We start from the raw sequence: 23676 nt of genomic DNA on the forward strand, positions 1-23676 counted from the left end.
GATGTTAAACCTCATATGGCACACTTAGCATTTTTTATAATTCATTTCCTATGGAAACTAATGAGCTTAAGGGAGAAATTTCCTCATTGAAAGTCAAAATGGAAGTGTGAAGAAAAGAAGGATGACCTGGAAAGCAGATTTAGAAGCAATCTTTGCATATTAAGCATTGCTGTGGGAAATAGTATAATTAGTTTTCTTCAGAACTTATTCCTTGGAATTGTATAAGTGGTATTTCAGCTCCCAAACATCATGCAGAAAGAATGTTAGATAAAATAGGTGGAAAAAATGCAAATTCCTCACATGTTCTTAAAATCAAGATGTTTTTTTCCTAACTTTCAGTGACTGTTGACTTATTTTTAAGAGGGCAGACCATAAAAAATAAGACTCCTTTCCAGCAGACTTCTAAGGGACCATAAGAAACCAGATTTTCAGAGCATAATTTGGAATAAGCATTCACTTCCCAAATTCCTAACTCCTTTTACTTGAATCAACTTATTTCCCTAAGCTCTTGCTGCAGGCTAAGCCATCTGCCCCACACAGTTCTACTGAAGACCAAAAATTGGTACCAAACGCATGTGTTTTGTTTGCTGAATGAGAGAACTAATGATTAATCTTGGACTGTCAAACACCAAGTTTTTCCTGTGAAATACAATGAAAACAGTTTCAGAGTTCAAGCAGAAATTATCCTACAGAGTTCAAGTACCTGAGCCACTCCAAGAGCTCTAGGAGCTGCCAGTGGCCATACATTTGCTCCCCTCAGTCCCACCAACATTTTTCTTTATTCTTTATAGAAAGTGCTTGGAAGAGCTTTGGCTGTGCCAGACCTGATCTCTCAATAGTGCATAAATCCCAAAGCAGCAGCTTCCTCAAACTGAATTAGTTACAAGTCATTTGTGGACATAATGGAGTATAAAACATTTAAATCCACCACTGCAAGTGCAGGGCCAGCCAAAATTACCAGTTTTAAAGGCTATCAGCTCATCTTTCTGGTGCATGGAACAACACTGTGTTTTCAATTTTACAATACTTAACCCGAGTTTGAGTTTCACTTAAATTTAGCCTGACAGCTGGTTTAAGAACAGCAACATAGATTAGCTACAACATTAAAGGGTATCCAGCTTCAAGTATGGGAATGGCAGCAGCACAAAAATCCTGGGATGCTGAACTGCAACTTGAAGCTTAACAACTCTGGCACTACTGTCTTGCACCTCAGATACAACAGGGTGCAGGCAAGTCCTCCTATTTACTCAGCAAGGCTAAGGTCCTGTCCAGAAAAAGTTGTACTAACAGTAGTCATTTGAAACCTTATAATTTATACAAATTAAGTGAATAAAGATGAACACAGTATTACAGTAATTTCATCTAGGCTGCTGTTAAATCAGGTGGTAAAATACTTGTCACTTCAGTGTTTATGGTGAAACTGAAATAGTAACTACTTTTTTAAAAGTAGCAAGCTTTTTAATTTGTAAGCATCTGGGAGCCCTCTTACTTCTATTTAACAATCTCTTGCTTATACAATTTATTATACATCCTCTAGGGATACTGACGATCCTTTGCAGTATCATCTGATGCTTTTAAGGAAGTTTGAGAATGACAAAAACTCATCTAATTTTCAGTTACTACAAGTCAGGGATGGTATTTGCTTGTACAATCTCAACATTCACATAATTAGCAGCTTCACTGAGTATTTGCAAGTGTTGCATACATCCATTTCTATGCTGACAGTACATGCCACAGAAGAAAGACAAACAGAGAACCTCATTAGCTTTTTTTTCTTTTTTTAATTAATAACTTCTCAGTTCAGGAAAAAAAAAATAAACCACAAAAGAGAACTGGAAGAACTACTCTCCACCTTCTTTATAAAAGAACTTTTCTCAAAGAGAGAGACTATATACCTTGTTCACCACTATGTCAAATCCTATCATAATCACCTTGGTTTCCACATCTATTCTACCACATTTCATGCTCAGCTTTCAAACATCTCTTATAAAGGAGGTGGGGATGTGCTTTAGACAGGTTAAAAATATGCTGCACCTTTAAAGTATTTAAACAATTACACCAAGCATAGTTCATACATTTATCACATTAACTATCACCTGGTAACCATACATTTAAAAAGGTCTAATGTAGAGTATGTAATACCCATGACAGATACTCTTACTTACTTAAGAGCATATAAAGATCAGGATTTATTCACCCTCCCCATCTGCAAGTCAATTTCTGATCTCTTCCTGGTACAATATAAATGACAAAAAAATCCCTTCATTCCATTGCACTACTGCAACCCTATATGCATAGAAAGGCAGATTAATTACCTGTGACAGGGAAAAGGAAGAGGGGTTTAGAAAAAGAATTTGAAGAACATCTACTGCACAAGTACTTTAGATGTTAAGCATGTGAGTTCTGCTGTTTGGGTTTTTTCCCCCCAGTTTTTTTTTTTTTTCTTATGGTCACACAATACACCCCTACACAAACATAACTTGAGTAAGTGCAAGTTACTCCTGACCAACAAAATCACTTCAGCACAAGAGGCTGGAACACCAGCACAGTGAGAAGGCTGTGCTGAAAGCCCATCTGGGGTGTGGGAGTGGTGAATGAGAATGTAAAGCACATTTCTGCATATAATGTGCAAAGGCTTGATCTCCACAACTGCACTCAATTTGCTACATGCACAGCCAGAGATGAAATGAGATCAAAACCAGCTGGGAATGGCTGTCCTGAGAAGATACAATAACCATTAAAAAATCTAAACATAAAATACAAATACAGAAGCAACAGAACATTGTTAATAATACTAAAAGACAGAAACACACTGTTGCTGTTAAAAGAAGTTTCAAGTAATATTCCAGATCCAATTTCGATCCTACTCACAGGAGAAAATGCCCAGAGATTAGGAAGAGAAGTCCACACCAAAGTGTATTTTTAATAGCATAAGGGTATGGTCAACAGACCCATCCTTGCGACAGCTATTTTCAAAAATAAAAAATCTAAACAGAAAGACATCATTCTAATTAGCATTCTTATTAAGATGTGCATTACTGGAAATAGTTGTTTAATTCACTGCAACCAGTAGACACGATGTGCTGCATCATTTGTGCTCCATTATATCACAAGATACTGTGTGTACACTTTTTAACATCCGAGTATAAATCCTGCTCATAAAATAAGGCATACTTAAAAACAACATGGTCTCTGCAGAGGTAACTTTGTATGCTTTCTTCTCATGCTTCACTCTTCTAGGTATGATGAGAACGAAATTGGTCCCAGTCGAGGTTTGCCAACATCAGCAACCAGATTATGATCATATCAATTTGTAGGGAAGGGGAAAAGTTGGGATTTCTTTATTTTTAATGACACTTGGGACATCTCCTGAATGAGCTCTGCAGAAGGCATGAAAATAAAATCTACATTTCCTATGTCAGTGACACCAGTGTGCCCCTTCATGATCCCTATCTCTATCCCTACCCAGAAATGCCTCCATATTGCTACAATTTGTCCAAATTCACTCATTTTCTGTAAGATTGTTCCTTCCAGTAAAGCTGCTATATTTTGTCTTAAATTATAGCTTTTTCTACATTTTCACCAGTGTATGCATGCTAGAGAACAGCTGCATTGCAGAGGTACATATTTAGCACATGGTATCAAACAAAAAAAGAAATACAAAAGAATGAACCAGTGTGTCCTACTGGCTGCTCTATGTCAAAAGCACTGTTTGGTCTTCTGATATAAAACACTACAGAAGTAATATTAGCAGATGTCTGTTCTGCTTCAAGTATTACCCCACCTTTAAACGTGATCTTAAAACTCTTGTGCAATTCTTTTTGTAATTTCACATGAATAAAAACATCAACATGTCTAAACTAAGAAAGGAAACTGTACTACCTCCACTGTAACACTGCACATATGGTAGAAGCTTTAAGTTGAAACAGCTGTTTATTGGATGGATTTCTTAAAAAGGAGTATTAATGTGGTTTCCAGCCCAAATGCAATGGGTAGCAACAAAATATTGGACTACCGCAAAATGCAGTTACAAATATACACTGACAATATCCTTCTTAAATATTAATGGCTCTTGAAATACCCATCAGATACTTTTACAAAACTTCTCTATTTTAAGTCTAACGATTTTTCTTAGTTTCTTCACAAGTAGTGCAAATACACTCCTTATTCTTAGGTCATCCCAAGATATGGCTGGTTTTTGTGAGTGTGATTTGTTTGTGTTCTTCACTGAAGTGACACAGGGACATTGTAGTCATGAGCATGGAATGCAATGCTTGCTGGACTACCTTGGAAAAAAAAAATCTACCTTATTCATGTACAGCTGTAAAATTCTACAAATTAAAAATTTCACATCACGTTACCTGATGGAAAAGTTTATGATTCCCTGCTATGGGGGAACTGAGCAGATCCCCTGAAACCTCAAACTGTACAAGCAGTGTAACAGGCTTTTGTCCTCTCTATACAGACTACAAGTTTTCAGTTCTTGAATCTTGTTTGCTCACAAATGTGATTGAATTTCCTAAAATAAAGAAAAACACAAGAATATTAAAATGTAACAAAGTTCTCAGAAGTCAGGCAACAAAATCAAGTCAGCATTTTGCACAGGGTATTTTAAATGTTAAATAGTCTAAATCAGACCACTTACAGACTAAAATCTCTTTTTCAGAACCTGTTTAGATCATACTTTACTGTCATTTTACATGTAACAGGATTTTCAACATCTCTCATGCCTAACCCTCAGTTTTATTATGCACACAGAAAACCTGTTATTAAAAAGCATTCCTCTATACTTCTGCATACTTCAAACCCAGAAGGCAATTAAAACAGGAATCGGTGATTTAATTTTCCCCTGCAAGATATTAGTAACTTTTAGGAGACAGCATTACACAAGTCATTAAGAACTAGAATTAACTAGGCTAATTTTACATTTCAACATAAACACATTCTCTTAGTGGCTTAGAATCTTCTGGAAAGCAAAAGTTTTTCTCAGCCTGTATTACCTAAGTTTTATGGGAATGGCAAACCTGTCTTCATGGATTGAACAGATAACATAATTTAGTACCAAGCACTTCTTCCCACTTCTCAAAAACATTTCACTGTTCACTCGTTGTTTCTCTTGCTTGGGCCATGTGGCCCCTCACACACAACTGAAACAGAAGCTGAGGTGTTGAGTTTGTCACTACATGTGGAGGAAATGGTGCAAAGGAGACCATGAATTTCCCCCTCAGCTGGATTAGATCAAAGATCAGAAAAACCTTGCTCACATAATGTAACGACTTAGCAAAACAATTTAGCTCAATTAAAAAAATTTAAATATCATCTGGACATAAAGGAGTGGTATGACAGGATTGTTTGCTTTTATGGATTTTAGGAACTAAGAGTAGCAGCCAGTAAAGTTCTAGGAAGGACTAATGCTAGGGGGAAAAAAGAAAGAAGGAAAAAAAAGGGAAAAAACCCTGAGTCATTTTTATTTTAGATTAAATTATCCACAACATGAAAAAAGATGACTGGCGAGTACTTTGATATTGAATTAACGCTAACATTTCAAAACAAAATCTCCTATGGGAACACAGACAGTCCTATAATGTGAAGTTACACATAGCAGTGGTACTTCAAATTACATCTGCAACTTAAATCCAAAATTATTTTTGAAAGCTATTTGGTAAAACTCTTGAATTTGTAAGAGACTGCAGATGAATATTTTACAAGTCTGTCTTATGATCTGCGTGCCTGAGCTGCACAGACTGGTTATTTTCAACCCACAGTACCTGAAATATTAAAGGAATTATGCTAAGCGGGTATGTACATTGCAACGTAAGAAAGATACTGCAAAATCTTCTATTCATTAAGGCAGTTTCTCAATAAGGGGTAACAGCTCCTCTATCTTAAATTACACTGAGAATTTAGAGAATTATTCATAAGGCAAGAAGGATTTTTCAACCCTCCCTGAAGTCAGTTAGTTCTTAGGGAGAAAATTTTTGTTTTGTTTTATGAGTCTTTAAAATTTGCTTTACTACATGTGCGTCTTTTTATAAGAATAAAACTGCATTGGTCATCAGAGGCCTTGATGTTTTTATTCAAGAAGCTTGATTTACTTTGGAAGGACATTTCTCACCAGATACCCGGAGTCCAAGGCTGGTATTAAAACTCTTGACAAGTAGAGGGTTAATCTCTTTTCAGGCTCAGTATTTAATTTTTGAGGCATGCCAGATTCCTTGGGTCAGAGATGTAAGACCTAGAAACTCCTCAGGAACCTGCTGTGGCTTATGTTACATACTCCAAGCTGCTCCTGTTGCTAATTATTCCCACCAACTGATCCCTTCAATGGAAGCTGTACTTCACTAAAAGAATCCTTCCACCCCAGTGGGTGGAAAAACAGACTCAAGAAGTGTCAGCCATGGGTTACATCAACTTACAAGTGCTGGCAGTGCCCTTGAGATGCACGGAGGGCTCATTTCAAAGTTGTGTTAAGAACAAAAATGACAAAAAATTCCCCAATGCTCACCCAATCCTGCAAGTTCTGACACTTGAAAGGCTGCATTTAGATTATTGTTGGCTTGTTTTTTTAAGGAACACAAAGGAAAATCACCTTCTGAAGTGTACAACTTACATGGCGTGATGTGCTTTGACCTGAGTTCGACAGTTGCGTCCCCAGTAGCAATCAGGACGTGATGTGACAGTCACTACAAGAAGAGCAAATGAAACGCTGCATTTATTACAAAAGTCATTAAAGTGACCCAGATTATTAAGTCACTGCTAATGGTGGTTACTCATCAGAAAAAACAGATGACTGGCAAGAAATGACTGTAGAACTATATTGTTTCACCTTTCTGGAAACAAAACAAACACTTTGTGAAGGACAAAAAATTAGTTTTTAATGTTAATGCAGACTGATGATGAAAGTATTTGCTTCTCAGTGCTGTCAACTGAAGTTTTACCGTTTATTTTAATAGAGATGAACTTGATTAGACACCCAGCATTTATCTTGATGTATTTCCATACAAAAGAATGATTCGTAATTTGGGTAGAGTTTGCTGCTTTTCCCCACCTTCACATACATTACAACTCAGCTGTCCAGCAGCTGAACTGAAATGTCATTTTTGGTTTTGCTAAGGGCAAACCAGGTACACAATTTTTGCGCATTATGCACAGCACCACAAGCAGAGTTCTCAACAACTTAAGACTGGGAAGCTGTTGCTAACAGCAAGAACTAAGCTGACAGAAGTAATATTTAAAAGCAAACTGTTGGAACAGCTTCTATCCCAAACAAATTTAGGTCTGAAGGAGGAACAGTTGCTTGCATGCCGGTTTATACTAAAATTGTATGTGCAAAGATTTAGAATCAGTTTATGAAAGCATTCTTGTTCCCAGCTGAGAGCTGGTAAAATGCTAAATTGTTCAGAAGATGCATAATTTTACATCTTTAAACGGGAAAATATATTTAATTACAGCAATTGGTTCCTATATTGCTAATTGGTTGACCATATTCTGATTTTACTGAGTTCCTCTTTTCACTCTGCAGATATACCTACTCTACAGATGAGAAATGATACTGAAAGAAAAGGTTCCATTAGGAAGTCTGAAAATAACAATACACAAGCTTAGTGACAAGTAAAGCAAGGAGCTAAGACATTAGCTCTGCAACAAGATTTGCACTGGGCTGCATGAAAGTGCCAAAAGAACACTGATACAAAGATAAAACTCATGTTAACTCTTTAAATTACTTTTCCCCTCCTTACTGCGCAAAACAATCCCCACCTGGCAGTTCAGCAACAGGAATATTCTGCCTGTACTGGTAGGCAAGTTCTCGAAAGCTGCGAAGGCCACAACAGTAGCAAAGCACTGTGTTCCCAGTAATTCTGTAATCTGGGGAGAAAACCAGTTTGTAAAAATGTAAGGCTTAATTAATCAGGTTTAACTAAAGAGCCAGGACTGCAGGACTGCAATGTACACTAGTTCTGTAGAGAGAACTCCAAACTCCTTGATAACATTGCTAAGTTACATCCAGATAAGGAGTCATGCAAACTGAACAGAACACATACCTGACAACATAAAAACTCCTCTTTGAAGAGCTAAGAGACTTTCATTTAACATATTTTTCCATGTCAGACCCCTGGATGCCAGGTAATCCTGAAAAGAGCAATTTAAGTGTTTAATCTAGAAAAATCTCCAACCTTAAAGAGTAAGCAAGCCATTTATTCTTAAATATTTCCACATCTATCAGTAACTATGTTTTCAGAATGGGTTTATGTTGATGACAAGTAAAAATTAAATACCTCTAACTTTATTAGCATGATACAGACCACCAATAAAACCTTCCACTAAGTAGCTTTTCTTCAGATCTCCACTTTTTCCAAAAGTTTGCAAATAGATTAATTCCCATCACATTCTCATTTACCTCAAATCAAGATTTTATCCAGTTTACCTAATTTAGGCAACCCTGTTATATATAGCATGGGCAAAATATTTTCCATACAATTTAGTGTGACATTTAACTTGTGTGGGACAAAATATTTAGCAATCATTGCTTTCCTGGCATGTTTCTATTGAATTATTTTTCTCTTAAATAGTATTTTGGATGATTGTTTGGAGCTCATTTAATCAGCCTTTTAGAATCAGGTTCTGCAAGTGACACAGTGCTGCCACTGTAACTATGAGGCAGCACATCACTTCCATTTCATCAGTGAATACATCTTAAACTTTGTACATTTGTTATTATCACACACAATGATTTTTAAACATACCTTTAGGATATCTGATTCATAGTGGTTGTTATTCAGGACGCCATCTAAACATTTATCACCAAGATTTATTTCTAATCAGAACAACAAGAAGAAAAGTTACTATTTCTTGCCCAAACTCTGTGGCCCTCACACATTTTCTGACGGTGGTTCTGTTTCCTGAAATAACATGCACAGGCTCATGTGAACACCAAGTACATGACTGCATTCAACATGTGATAATGCATGTGATTTGGAACTTCTAGTGGCAAAGACAAGATACTGAGATTTTAAAATTTCAGCTTCAGCTGCACAAATCACCAGTGCTAGTAAAGCATATTCCATTAGCTCCAAACTGCAACCAAGCCATTCTAACTGTTCTAATTTATTTTTTAAATGTCAAAAAACCTTGAGTTTCAGAAGTCTGCCTGTTTAAGAGGGCAAGGTTCTTTTGTAATCCATTACCATCAGATGTTCAGTGCTTTTGCACTGGTTTGTATGATTCTCTTACTAGACTGAAATAGACCGTGGTTTTTTATATTGGAAAGAATTGTGCGCAGCAAGTGTAGTTTCTAACTCTAGTATTGTATGAAGATACAAAGTTAAATCTTCTCAAAGTTAAGATACATGCCACTTCAATTTTTTGTGTTTGTGATATGAGGACACAGGCCTTACTTCTTTTTGCATGACTGTGCTATGAACTAATCTATGTCTCTTAAGTTAAAGTTCAACACAAAAATTATTGCAAAGTTGACAAGCTGATAAGAAAAAATCACTCCACAATACCACAGAATGGTGCCAAGCAGCCAAAACACGCCATGCGAGTGCAGCCCCAGTACAAGTGACAGAAGGGCTGCAGACAAACTGTGCCTGTAAAATAACAAAGAAAGCCCCTGTAAGGACCTGAACACAGCAAAACTCAACTCAACCATTCACATAAATCAATAACAACAGAGCCCTAATAAACTTGGTTTAAAAAACATACAGCTTTCTCATTTAAAATACATTCTTTAAAGGACTAATAAATTCTATAAAGGAAGATTCTTTCATGCTGTCATTACCAGTGTCCAAATAAAGAAGATTCATATAAAAAAAACAGTCTTCCAAGTAAATTTAAGTTTAATAATAAATAAGGAGAGAGTTCTGTAGAAAATAAAATAAAAAGTGTACACACATTGCTGAGGAGCGATATGAGGATTCTGTTCACGCTCCGCTCTACGGTCAGGCATTGGCTGAAAGCAGCAGGTGCATATTACATGACTTCCTTGAGCAGGACACACGTATTCCTGAACAGCTGGATGAGTTAAAAAGGAAAAAAAAAAACAAAAAAAACCGAGCAATTTACACAACTGCGATTTGGATAAGGAATCTTAGTAAATATTAACAACATAAAAATCTCAAAGTAACAAGCAACCTTTTTAGAAGGACTCTATGAAGCACCAGAAAAATAGCATTCAGACTTCTGAACTGCACAGGTGTGTAAAATATTTCAGTATGTAGAAAAGTTTAAGAACTTTTCAACCATCTCATCAACCATCAGCAACCCATTTTGGACAATCACAACCAAATATTGTATTTATAAAGACATTGGTGTGGAGTTGCTCTCACAGTCCTGTGAGAAGGAGCATGCTTAGGTCTAACTTAGTTCATTGCTGTAGCACAGCTCATTGCTTAGCTCAGGGGAGTTGGAGATGATATTTAAGAGTCTCTTCCAACCCCAGCCATTCTGTGACTCTGCCCTGAGTGTCTGAGTTGCAGCATTTTAGTGCTGCACTGCTGGGGCAATGTGACACTGACCTGCAGGGAAGTTGGCAGAGGTTGATGGAGCATCTCCCAGAGCCTGCATTCCTCCTGCCTCTGTCTCCTGGCCTGTGCCAGGCACAGTTGGAACAGAGTGTCTTCGGTACCCTGGGCACTGTCTGCATACTATATATGGTTGACTGAAAGAACAATATGAAATTATACCAAACAAATGCAAACAACTTACATCACTATGCTAGACAAGGTTGGTCAGACTCTCAAAGTTTAAATTTAGCATCTCCTCAATCAGTAACAGATGAAAGCTTATGTAACTCAGTACCTATCTCTGCTGTAGTTGTGACAGATAAAAACTCTGAGTTTTGTAGTACTCCTCAAGAAGTTTTAAACAAAAGGAAAAGGAAAAAAGAGCAATGTGACTGAAAGAGAGAGAGGAACAAAGCTGGAATAGTTATCTACAAGAATTCTTCTGTTCCTCTGTAGACACTGAGCAAAGTGTGTTTGCTGTTGAAAAGAAAGAGGAGGTATTTTAGTACTTGGGAATTCCTAGAGTCAGCTGCTTTGGTACCATACACCAAGTGAAAGCAGCATTCCAGTCACATAAGAAAGCCAAAAATTGCGAACACATTCATAGGATCATGGACGGCTTTATCTCCCAATAAGATCTTAGCCAGAAACCTGTCTTTTTTATTGCACAATTCAACACAGAACTATTGGTCACAAACTGAATTTCGCTGGATTTCTAGGAAGTTCTTATTTCTGCTGATTGCTCAAGGTTCAAAAGGATGGCCAGCAAAACTACCAAGTTAATTACTGTCAAGAATGAACTTAATCTGCAAACAGATTCTGGCAATGATCATGGAAAACACTATCAACAATAACAGCATTTGTGAAAGTAGCTCAGTTTGTGGGTCTGTGCATTCAAACATAGGCACACCTAATTCAGTACACAACTTAAAAACAGACATACCTGATATCTGAGGATTCACTATCTACATCAGACAATTCCAGTAAATCTTCAGAACTTCCCTCCTCATCTGAGAAAGATCTCCGCACCTTAGGCTGCAACATGTCTTGAGTAATTTTGTTTCTGGCATCCATGCTCCGAACATCATCTTCATTGCGACATTTATCTGGCATGAGAACCAAATTCAAATTTCAAGAGAAAATAACACCTCACATCCCTTAACTGCACTCCACTTTCTTAATGCAGTTACCATTATTATGTTTTCATTTCCTTAGACTTGTTTTTGGATGAGAGAGCTGTAGATCATCTTTGTTAAATTCCCCTCTCTGTTAAGGAGGTCAAATATCAGGCAACTTAAGTTTTGTTTTCAAGAGGTCATGATCAAACTTAATGAAATCTACATTCAAGTATATTTTTCAAAAGCATCCTTCTCATGATTAAGTAACAAATTAAAATGAAGTATTCTTAGCACACTCACTGTCTTAAATCACCTTCCACAGGTTATTATGTGATGTTAAAATGGACTTGTTTTCTGACAAGCCATGTCAGAGAAAACAGCAGGGTCAATAATCACACAGGTCTTTTATAGACAACAGTGTGTCCTGACATCAGTTATGCAGGTGAAATCCATTGGATTCTGACACAGCCACTGTTCAACTTGCCTGGATGCTGAATCAGATAAGCTTCAACCAAGTTGTTCAAAATGTGATTTTTACAAATACGTTCTACTGGACAACGACAAGTTGGACACAAAGAAGATCTTTCCATCCATCCTGAGTAGCAGGCAGCACAAAAAGTATGCATACAAGGCTGCAAGCTAGAAAACAAAGAAATGGAGTCAAAATACAAATTTTTCATTTTTTCAGATACTTCCATAACCCTGAAAAACTATTTAGTGTTGATTTGACTATCTACATAAGGCAGGAAAAGGAAAATCAAGAGAGCTTGGGAAAATGCTGATTATCCTGACCTCCTGAAACAGCTGTCACTGAATGTCTTGCATTATTACCACATGATTAAAGCTTTTGTCACTCTTACATACCTTACACAGTCATGCAGCAGTTCTTGGCAGATAATGCAAGTTAACGTCTCTTCCATCTTATCTGGTTTCACATTTGATGTTTTTGCATCTTCAGAGCCAATTTTAATTATACATTCACTTGGAGCTGCTGGTGAAAGATTTGGACAAGTATCTTCATCTACAAAGACAGAAGGAGAAAGTTTAAAAAAGCTTTAAAAACTAATTTTTATTCAAGTGTTTAAAAAATCCCTGAAAGATCTGCACTGATCCACTGTTCACTGGCAAGAGTCCCGAAAGAGGTTCTTGCTTTACACACTACAGCTTCTGCTATTGAAGACATTATTTTCATGGGACCAGAAATCAATATTTTCATGAAGTAAGTGAGACACAAGAAACAAGCTGAAGGCCTGATGACAGCTGTTGTAATTCAATTTGGAGGGGCAGGGGTGAGGGTTAAGTTGAAGAATACTATAGTATACTAGCCTCCTTTTAGTTTCTTCTTAGCAGGTTCCAAACCTTCCTCATCCCATATTCTTTGAGAATCTGATTCTGCATTTTCTTTGTCAGTGATTTCTGGAGCAAATGCAGAAGCTTCAGCACTCACATCCACCTTTTCATGCTTGTCATGCAGTGCTCTTACACACATGGATTCTAAGATGGGGAAAGCAGGCACAGGAGTGACAACTGAGGACTGTGATCCTATAAAACAAAAACAGAACATGAATATGGCTGCACACAGCTGTGGGATGTGTGAAAACAAAAGGTACTCAAACCCTGACATGCATCAATCCAAACATCTGAATAGGAAAAAGTGGAGCAGAAAAGCAAAGTCTGCATAACTACTTACTAAACGCTCTGAACCAATCTGCTAATTGGAAAACCTGGGGGAAAACCAACCTATTAGTTGTGTAACCCTACTTAAAATCCCCATTCCTCTTTCAACTGGGGAGTACTTATTTTTAAGACTATTATGCACACCAGGTCTTCCTGACAAAGATGCCAGGCCAAGGTTATGCAATATTGATCATACGTAACAGGTTGGGATCACAGCAAAGGGAAAGATTTGTTTCCATAGGAGCCAATGAGGTCCCAATGAACTGCTGACAAATGCATACAGGAATTCTCACAATTCCTTCACTTATCCATCAGGATTTTCCCCTGCCTACCCATAGAGAGAAAGTTAAAATGCACATATCCACTTGGTATTTTCACTAGAACTTTACAAAGCAAATTCTAGACTGAGAAAGGGGCAAGAGATCAATCTGTTTACTTTAAAAACTGGAGTAAGTTGATGAGCTGGACTCAGTGATCCTGATGGGTCCCCTCCAACTCAGCATATTCTATAACTGTGTGATCCAACTTTAAATACTTAACCCAAGTCTCACCAGATGTAGATGGATTATCCTGTTGAACAGATGCAGACTCAACCGGAGAGGTAGGAGAAGCATTAAAGAGGTTTGATGTAGAAGTAGATGGCTGTGGTTCCTCATAGCAAGACTGAGTAGCTGACAGTGATGAGGTAATTCGGGACTCATCATTACTTCTTCCTGTACTTGAGGTATCTTTGGTCACATGGCATTGGTTTTCTACATTAACTTCTACAGTTGGAAGGGGGGAAAGGAAAGAAAAATATCTTTGTGACAGTCACCACATCATGGCTTCAAAATTCCAAGGAATCAAACTCTCTCAAGAGGGTTACATTAGTCATTGGAGCTTAGCTCCTCTTCATGGATCTTGAATTACTTCCTTACCTACTGGTTCTTGAGTTGCATCATGTTTTGTGTTTAAGGATTCATAAAGATAAGCAACATCTGAAAGAGATTTAAAAATACTAATCATGCTCTTTAAACAAAAATTCACTAAACTTAATCCCACATAAACAGCTTCTATTCACAAGTGGCTGCATCCCTAAAGTGTCTGACAATGGAAGAGGCAAATGAGGGGTCACCTCAATAGTACCATGTTAATACTCCTACTTAGGAGGCAATTAGGAGCAGCACAGCAAGATCTTTTCTTCCCAGGAAACCAGGCAGAGCAGCTTTTGTGTGACGTTTAACTTGTGCCAGCCATGGAACCAGAGGCTTAATCATTTCTTAAACCTAAAATCTGCTCTGTCAGAACAGACTGTATTTTTACTGATACTTGAATCAAAGTTCTTTGAAGAAGCTTATTATTTCTGAGCTCACTTCTCAACCTCTTCAATCAATATTATTTCATTTCTTTGTGAGATACACGAACTCTCAAAAATACAGATTGAGACATGCCGTAAGTTTCAGCCAGAAACTAATTTAGAATCTATTAATAAAACCAACTGGATAATATCCTTTTCTTTTCCATCTTACTTGAATTTAATATTGTTCCAAAAATTCCGCTACCTTGCTACCTTTTTGTCATCTCCAACCACCTACAAGCAAATAAGACAGGATTGCTGCAAACTAAGACATTTTCTGATCAGAAGTTAAAATATTGTCTCCTTCAGTAGGAATTAGAATGGCCAAACAGGCATGCCCTATCTAAATTTTTCTCTGTGTTTGAAGATGGATAAGCTGAAAAAGCCAAACTGGTGGCTTGGTAATTTAACTACTTATTAACCCAAATGGAAATCAGTGATTCAGTTCATTGCCTGGAAAATTCACCCAAGTGACTAATCTAAGTAGCATCAAGTGTGACAGTGCCAACTCAGAAAGCATTTGTGAGATAAACTCCACAGACAGAAAAATACAGCTTATCACTGCTTCATGTAACATCTACACCAGACAGCATAAATCTATCTGTATATAAATTAACAGCAATTTCATAAAAGAAGTATTTAAACAGTGAGTATGTATCTAGAATTTTTAAATTAACAGCTTATATGTTTATTACTGTATGAAAATTGTAAATATAGCATTGTTCCAGGTTTACTAATGCTACTCTCATTGTAGGGCTTTCCCCATCTCCCCCCCACCTTTTGCTTCTTCCCTCTTTAAAACAAAAAAGCCAACCTACACACACACACAAAACAAAAAGCTTTTGCAGCCTTTCCTACTGGTGCTAAAAACTGCTTCACTGGGATATATAAATAACCACCCCAGCAATTTGACTTCTAAAAGAAGCACTGGACATGTGATTAGAACCTCATTACTTACCATTCCATCCATGCATTAGTTCTACCAAAATTACTTCTAGGCACATTTAAATTTCAGACAGTTGCTCAGATTTGTCTCTGTAAAAACTGGCACATCCATGACCTCTTCTCTAGAGACTTGTTTTTAAACACATTTCTCTTTAAAGCAGAACTACTCAATTTTATTATACTGATATTTCTTTTCCCTCATGACTCAAAAGAAAATGACTAAGCACACAATTTAAAAAGTATTATTCACTTACTGTTCTCTGGCTCATTTTTTCTGTAAACAACATAGATCACATCCCCAGTCTGTAATGGGTAGGTCTGCTTCTTAACCACTTTCAGCTTATTAATTACTGTTCCATTAGTACTGTAAAGAGAAAGAAAAGATAACTTAGCAAAAATGTTTTCATAATTACATGGGAGAAGGAAGGGAAAACACAAGATACATTTAAAGAAGAAAAGCTATTGGCTGCCCTCTAAAAATATAAGTGGACTAAAAAATATTTTTCAAAAAAAGGAAGCCTAGAAACAAAAAATTTCTCCCAAAGACAGAAAGGCAGAACTATTGGAACTTGAAAGCTCATTTGCAGCTACTGGTAAAGAGATGGCAGTTGACAGACAAAAGACCTTGATATTTGGCCAATGTCTCCAAATAATTAGATTATTTTTTCTGTACAATAGTCTCCATCCCTTAAGTATAAAACCAAAAGGACAATAAGAGTTCTGTTCAAAAAGTTCCAGGCCATGTCTTCCATTTAATACTGGAAATCTCCTGAGATGTTCTGTGACAAAGGAACCTCTCTACAGTCAGGGATGCCACGCAGCGTTAATTTTTTCCCCTCTCCTTCAAAAAGGGAAAAAAACGTAAAATTGTGAGGCTACTTGGACTGTTTGCAACTTGAAAGTGAGACGTTAACAAGGTGGAAAAAAGTGATACATAATGAAAGATAAACTGGAATGAATTATTTTGATATTGATTAAAAATTCAATATTTGTAGAAGAAATTAAACTAGGAAAAATGAAACTGCAGAGCATTGCTGATTAATTTCTTTATCCCTTAACTACGGGTGATGTTGTATACACAAGCCATTAATGTTTTATAACCAAGTCAAGTTATTCAAGTACTGAATAATTCCAGCTCACTTGCAGTAAGCATCCTTCAGGGCTGCAGCCCCCTCGAATGTCAGGCTTCTGCCACTCAAAATCTCAGCAACTGGTACCAAATATAAATGAACAGAAAAGATCTGCTTTTCATCCTCTGCAGAGCAGCTGCAAAAAATAACAGCAAAGCTGTGCTGCCACCTCCTGGAGGCACGGCCCATGCTCAGGGCACCATGGACTGTTCCTCACTGCAGGGGAGTTATTTGGAAATAAGCACCTTCCCCATTCTCTTTCCTAACACAAAAGTATGAATTAGAAGTCCAAAAGGAAAACCAAGCCCTTTGGAAGCACTACAGCAAGTCGTGATCAAGGTATTAGTTCTTGATCTTAGTTCTTGATCTTGCTGCTGCAGCTGCTTCCACAGTCTATGTGGTTGAATTGACTAAACTAACATAAATGAGATGCTACTTTAAACTTTCAAGAAATGAAAAAAAAAAATTTGGGCCACATTGATGAAAATTCAAGCTTCTCCTACAAGCAAGAAAACTACTCATAGTTTATCCTTTTCCCCTCAGGCATACAGATGTTGACTAGGCTGAGAGACATAAGCACTGAAGAACCAGCAGAACAGAGGAATCACTAAATGATTGCCAAAGTTTACCAATTAAAAGGAAAACAGAATTTTAGTCAGTCTGTTAAAAACCCTGATTTTTTCCTTCATACTGATGGTAGTGATAATATTTAAAAAGATTATGTTGAATCAAAAATTTTATCTCCTTCAATTGCCCAATAAATAATTAAGTTTATACCAACCTCTGAAACCTGTCAGAGGTCCTTCAAAAAAACTAGGAAACATCAAATTTGACCTCCTCAGCTTTCCAGAAGGCATCTCCTGTCTGCCCCAAGTGTTCTAGACCTTCTTTTATAACAAATCAGCTAAATTCAAGTAACAAGACTTGTCTTTTACTGAATTTTAACTTCTACAGGCAATTCCTAGCCCAAACATTTCACTAAACAAGGGGGGGAAAATGTCACAACAATGTATTTTATGAAGTAACTCTGCCATGACTGCCAAGTTCCAAGATTATTCTGGGGGACAATAACACAAGGTACTTTTGGGGAAAGGAAAAACCCTACAATATCACACATCTAGTAACCACTCCGGCTTGGTTTCACAAAGCAAGATGCAGAAAAGCTATGCAAGACCCTACTCATCAAACTGACCACAGACAGCCAAATCTTTTCAGTTCTGTAGTTCAAAGACTTCAATGAGAGCTGACTAATGAATTATTTAGTACACATGGACCCAAATGAAATAGGAATAAATGGCTATCACTTAACACAGAAAATCGTAAGCTTTTCTTCAATGCATTAGTAAATGAAAGCAGTTGTATTTATCTCTCAGCCAACAACTAAAGGGAAAAAATATTCAACTATCCCAGATAATTGTATCAGCCTTTCACTTACAATTCCAGACTTTAGCATGAGGCTTTTCACAGATATGGTGACATTCCAGATTAATGCTCTGGGTATTTTTTAACCAGACACACATGATAAATTATGACATTTGTACATTCCTCTGATGTTTCAAATTAAACCCCCCATAAAATAAGTAGAAAATACAATGAGAATCCAAAATATGAAGGCCATTCGTTAGAACTAGATATTGAAATTCTGCCAATTGGCTGTACCATTTTTCAAGGGGAGAAGAAAACAGTACTATCAGATAAAAATGGTATGTGTTGTGAAACTATGTCACAAAAGGTTCCAATGGCACTTTTTTAAACAGGAAGGAAAAACATCAGGCCTTGACACAATTCCAATGTGGCTGATAACTCTACAGTTTCATCAATGAACCATAAATTCTGTTTACTTCCCAGTCCCATCTGCTGTGCAGAATAGAAATGAACAGCTTCACTCAGAACAGGGTTACTTTTGAAGTAGATGAATGATCTATGTGTTGTAAGAAACTTTCATATCCTTCCAAGAAAAATGCCAGTCTAATAATTTCTAATATTTATTTGCATCCATCCAGGAAAAGAATGTAGTTTATGTTAAAGCTTCTGGGTTAACAGTTATCTGATATTAAAGTGCTTATAATCCTGAACACACTGTAAAGTGAAATGAGTTCTGAATTCTATTAAGGTACAGAATCCCTTCTGTACTGCAATTCTCCACTCTTTCAGTGCTCATAGACATAGTTTTGACTGGAGGGTGAGGAGAATTCAGTAGGGACTGAATGTCAGAAGGGACACCGGCAACAACTGCAGATCAACCTCTGATTTACCCACAGAAAGAGAGTATCTGCTTGCTTCTCATATGAGTATCAGCCTTGTCTAAATAGTTTCCTGATCAGAAACATCACCGACCACTTAGAATATTAAAAGGAAAAATCCTAGAAAATAACATGAAAGTACACTAGTTGCCTTTAAAATTTCTTTTTTAAAATGGAGAATCTTACAACTGCTTTTACTGGGAGAAATCCAACTGCTGCCTCCACTGTGTTAGGTCAGCTTGAACAATTTGTTTTCTTTCAAGCAGTGTAAAGCAACTAGTGCATGGTTGGGAAAATAAAGCAGAAATTTATCCCAAAAGAGGGTGAGTCTGAGTATTTTATTTTACTATTTGCTAACTCTGCTCTTTTGTTACCTCCAAACTTTTATTTACTCAATAATTTTGAATGCTTGACAAATTTTCCTTCACCTGCAAATTGTGGGTAATTCTTTCAAAGTATATTCAAGAGTTTATTATGCTATGAGAAGATAAAATGTTGGCTGCCTACATATATTTGATTATATTCTTTGGATTAGACACAACAGAGAAACAAAGTCCACTCAGTTTGACTGTCCCACACTCACTGCCTCCTTCCAATGCATTCCTCTTCACCAGAAAAATCTGAGCTTGACCACAGCAATGTTTCCAAATTATTTTCTACTTCAGAGAAGAAAAAGCTGATCTTGCAGTATTTTTCTGTGACTCTGAGCATCTGTACTGCCAACTCAAACACTCAAGAACCATCTTCTTTCAGCCTGATTTTTTGGAACTCATCTGCTATTTGGCACAGACATTGGAAGACCCAGAAGAACCAGAAGAGTTTTCTGCAAGCAGTCATATCAAACCTGTTTGGTTTCTTGATTCAGCAACTGGCAGCCACACTTCAACTCACAAGAGGGAGAGCACGCCAGGGATTTACTCTTTGTTAGATACATGGAACTGTAACAGGCACAAGCAGATCCCTGGCAATGCTCCATGGGTGCAGCCTTTCTGCTGCACTACCTTGGAACAAGCCTCACCTTTTCATGAATATACCATACACAAAATGAACTTTAATTTGGCTTTGCTAGTTTTCTGCTGGCTGCACCTTCTGCCTCAGGGGACGGGTAAGGGGAAAAAAATAGGTAGGAATGTTTCTGCATCATGTACAATTTCTTTAGCTTGTTCTGTCATAACGTTGGTCTGAACCAATTCTGCCAGGGACAGTTTCTCAAGTGAGATTTACAGCTACACTCTGAGACTGCCATGATAGGCAAACATGGCTTGGTTTGTTGTTTGGAACATCTTGAAAGTCAGGATTATATTGGAGAATGACAACTATAAACCTTCCCAAGACATCCCAGCTAATCTTTTTTTTCCCAAAAATTCAGCATTCTGTCTCACAGCTTCTGGGAGTATAAACCCTGCAGGAATCTATCCTGGACCTATCTCTAATTACAACCTTGAAGAGGAGAGGGAATACACCCTCATCAGATTTGCAGATGACAACAAAGCAGGGGCAGAGCTGCCTTCAGGGACATTTTGGCAGGCCAGTGGAATGTACCCATGATGTACAAAGATAAAAAGGAAAGTTTCACATTTGAGGTTTTGAAGGATATCATGTTGGATCCCTGTTTCAATCCAGAAGGCAATTAAATATGTTACTATGGTAGCTCAGGATTAGTACTAAATACCTGCTGAGCTTTTGACCAAAGTCCCTCCAAGAACATTCTGAGAAACCAACCTTGTATCTTCCAATGACACTTGACCAGACTCTTCATCCACTATGATTTTGCAGTGATCTCCAGACACCAACTTGTTGCCAGGGAAAGATAAGTCACAGCCTTAAAAAGAAAGATTTTCCAGCAAGCTTAAAAATACACATTACACAGTCAGATCAGCATTCTACATGTCTATAAATGCAACATAAACTGACTCATGTACATCTTCAATAGTTTAAAACTTCTGCTGTCACACAGGCAGCAACACAGCCTAGTCTGAGACACATAAATACAAGTGGTGAGATAGCCCTATGTGCTGATATAACCATTTCAACCATTTGAAGATGCTTCAGTTCCTTTTTCCCCCTCAATCCTAGCCCTCAAAGATGGAAATCAAATCACAATTACTCTGTTCTAGAGTGCTACAGAAATATCCACACATATCTGAAGTGCTCAATTTAACTCCTAAAGACACATGTCACAGCACTCAGCTCTTTTTCCACGTCATTGTAATGCTGTTTCATTGGATTTAACTTCTGTTTTAAAACTTCTGTTTTTCTGGGGTATTGGGAGGAAGTAGTAGGAACCAGTAACTGATAAAAAAACCCCGTAAAATTATTACCATTGTTCCATCTTACAGTCTTTTGTTTGTTTTTAAAAAGGGAGGTTTTCCTCATCTCTGTTGACAACATTATTATGCCAATAAATCTGAAGAGAACTACAAACCCAGGACTAAGATTTAAGGGTACACAAGAGAAGTGTCATGACAATGTGATAAAAACCTTCCTACCTCCAGCTCAAGGGCTTTGAGAAAATCTTGTCTTTTTACCTCCCTTTAGCATTGAACATTCAAAGCAACACTCAAGGTTCTCCACTGATCTCTCACAAAGGACTCAAAGCTCTAGCTTACACCAAAGTTATAATTAACAGCCATGATTCCCCTCCACCTATTCACACTGTGGGTGAACCGATCTCAACAACAGATCCAGCAGGAAAGCAGTAGCCACCACCTCATATTGCTTATAAAGTCACAATTTGGTATTCCAGTAACCATCCATTTAAATAATCCATTAGCAAAACATTATGAGAGCAACTGAAAAAGAAAGAATTCACCTTTTTTTCTGCCAGACAAGCCTCAAACAAACATCAGCTTGAAGAATTTACCCACAGCTTAATGATAATAGATGTTACCAATTATAAATTTGGAAAACATTTTTCCTACAAGACACTGTCTGCCTTTCTCATAGAGCTATAGCATCTGGTGTTTGTTCACAACTATTTACAGGAAGTGACTGATCAGCCAAACAGCTTGAACTGCTGAAGAGGAAAAAGAAAATTAGCACTGTCAAGGCAGTGTAAAAGAAAGTTAAAACACTTCAATCCTTGTTTCAAATACAGCAAGCATGAAATCCCTTAAAATAAAGGCAAGTAGTACAAGTCCTAGACTCTGGGAATAAAACTTTCAAATTGACTCTCAGAGAAACTTTCAGTACTTGTTGGCAGTCTTTATAAGGCCAGAAGAATTAAGGGCTTTTATGTGGGTGTTTTCTTCTCTGTGAAGCAGAAGCATTTTGCATTGCAGTTCCAACTTATTTTAACCACAGAAATGAAACTAGAACGTAAACAAGACTGAAGCACAGAAACTTCAGAATCAACAACCGGGTTTCCTTATTTACACAAACTGCCACAGACTACCTAAAAGGCACACCGACTTTAAAACGTGTCACAAGCTACTGAAAAAGAAAAGGTCAGCATAAAACTACTCATTCACACAGCTAAGAGGTAGATTGGGAATACGGGGGGGGCCTGGCAAGCACCTCCAACAGCTGGAAGCACCAAAGCCAACTAGTTCCAGCCCACCTCCCAGCGCTGTAAAGGCCAGGAGGGGGGATGGCTGCTGCCCCCCGAACACCGCCCCAGGCCAGCGCAGCGCGCCCCTGTGCCACCTTTCCTCCGCCCAATGGTCCATTCTCTTTTCAGCAGCAGGACGTGCGGCTCTGCCTCATCAGCACCCAGCCGGATCAGCTTCCCCCAGGGCTGCGGCTGCTGCTGGCTCTGCTCGCCTCCTTCCGACTGCTCCATTTGGATTCACATCTGACAAAAACAAACAAAGCCAACCCAAACCCCATCACCACACGGCACCCGGGGCGGCACAGCGCTCCCTGGCACCCCCGGGGCCGGGCCGTGCGCGCCGCTGCCCCGCAGCCCCTTCGCGCCCCCGGGGCTGCCCCGGCCCCGCCGCTCCCTTTTGTGCGGCGCCGCAAAACCCTCCCTCCCCGTCGGCCCCCCGCAGCCAGCCCAGCCCCTTCCCCGCGCCCCCACCCCGCAGGGCCGCTCCCCGCCCCACGGGGACCGAGCCGGGGGAGCCAGCGGGGGCTGCCTCCGTCCGTCCGCTGCCTTCCCTGGAGCGGGGCGGGGGCGGCCGGCGAGGCCCGGGGGTGCGGCGGCCCCGCGGCGCGGCCCGTCCCGGGCCCCTCACCCCAGCGCCGCGGCCCGGGCGGCTCCTGTCAACAGACATTGCCCCATCAGCTGATGCGGCCGGGGCGGGCCCGCGCGACCATTGGCCGGCGCGCCGCGCGGGGCGGGCCTTCCGCCGGCCGCCACAGAGGCTTCCGGTGAGGCCGCGCAGCGCGCCGCCCGTAGGGAAAAGCAAGGCTGCCGAGGGGCTGAGGCGGCGGCGACGCCCCGGGAGCCATCTTGGATGTGGGCGGGTCCGCCTGCAGGACAGGGTGCGTGTCGCCATCTTTGCTACGGGCAGATCTGTCGCGTCACCGCGACCGTGTGTCGGCTAAGGTCGTTTAAGCGGTCTCATCCACTAAAAATTGTTGTAGTTTAACTCTTGGAGTTGAGCAGGCATTGGTTTGCCAGGAGCGGCTAAATAAAGAACACTCCCTGCTGTTCCAGGGCCAGGCTTCAAAAAGCAAGCTCAGCCTGAGGCAGGATCAGTGTCCGCTGATGGAGGGGTCACACACGGAGGGGGCACCCCCAGTTTTGCTCAGGAGACTCCTACAAAGTAAACCCTG

At 39.0% G+C, this 23676-nt stretch overlaps 1 protein-coding gene across 3 annotated transcripts; it reads right to left on the bottom strand.

The window, feature by feature from the left end:
- Positions 1-1761: 1761 nt before the first annotated feature.
- On the bottom strand, positions 1762-23176 carry CHFR (checkpoint with forkhead and ring finger domains). 3 transcript variants are annotated; one of them, XM_041488703.1, is made up of 18 exons: positions 23133-23176; positions 22600-22747; positions 20677-20776; positions 15836-15945; positions 14218-14277; positions 13852-14064; positions 12950-13165; positions 12488-12644; positions 12108-12262; positions 11449-11611; positions 10518-10660; positions 9895-10014; positions 9507-9590; positions 8745-8815; positions 8043-8130; positions 7759-7866; positions 6611-6683; positions 1762-4519 (listed from the first exon to the last, which is right to left on the bottom strand). In XM_041488703.1, the coding sequence occupies exons 2-18, from the start codon at positions 22733-22735 to the stop codon at positions 4477-4479; spliced, it is 2040 nt and encodes a 679-aa protein (XP_041344637.1). In that variant the 5' UTR covers positions 22736-22747; positions 23133-23176; the 3' UTR covers positions 1762-4476. The 3 variants fall into 3 exon arrangements, with proteins under 3 accessions (XP_041344637.1, XP_041344638.1, XP_041344639.1); XM_041488704.1 differs by lacking the exon at positions 23133-23176 and adding an exon at positions 22976-23086; XM_041488705.1 differs by lacking the exon at positions 23133-23176 and adding an exon at positions 23007-23025.
- Positions 23177-23676: the final 500 nt, after the last annotated feature.

The sequence above is a fragment of the Pyrgilauda ruficollis genome, unplaced genomic scaffold, assembly GCF_017590135.1.
Source record: "Pyrgilauda ruficollis isolate IOZ18807 unplaced genomic scaffold, ASM1759013v1 scaffold9, whole genome shotgun sequence".
Classification (NCBI taxonomy): domain Eukaryota; kingdom Metazoa; phylum Chordata; class Aves; order Passeriformes; family Passeridae; genus Pyrgilauda; species Pyrgilauda ruficollis.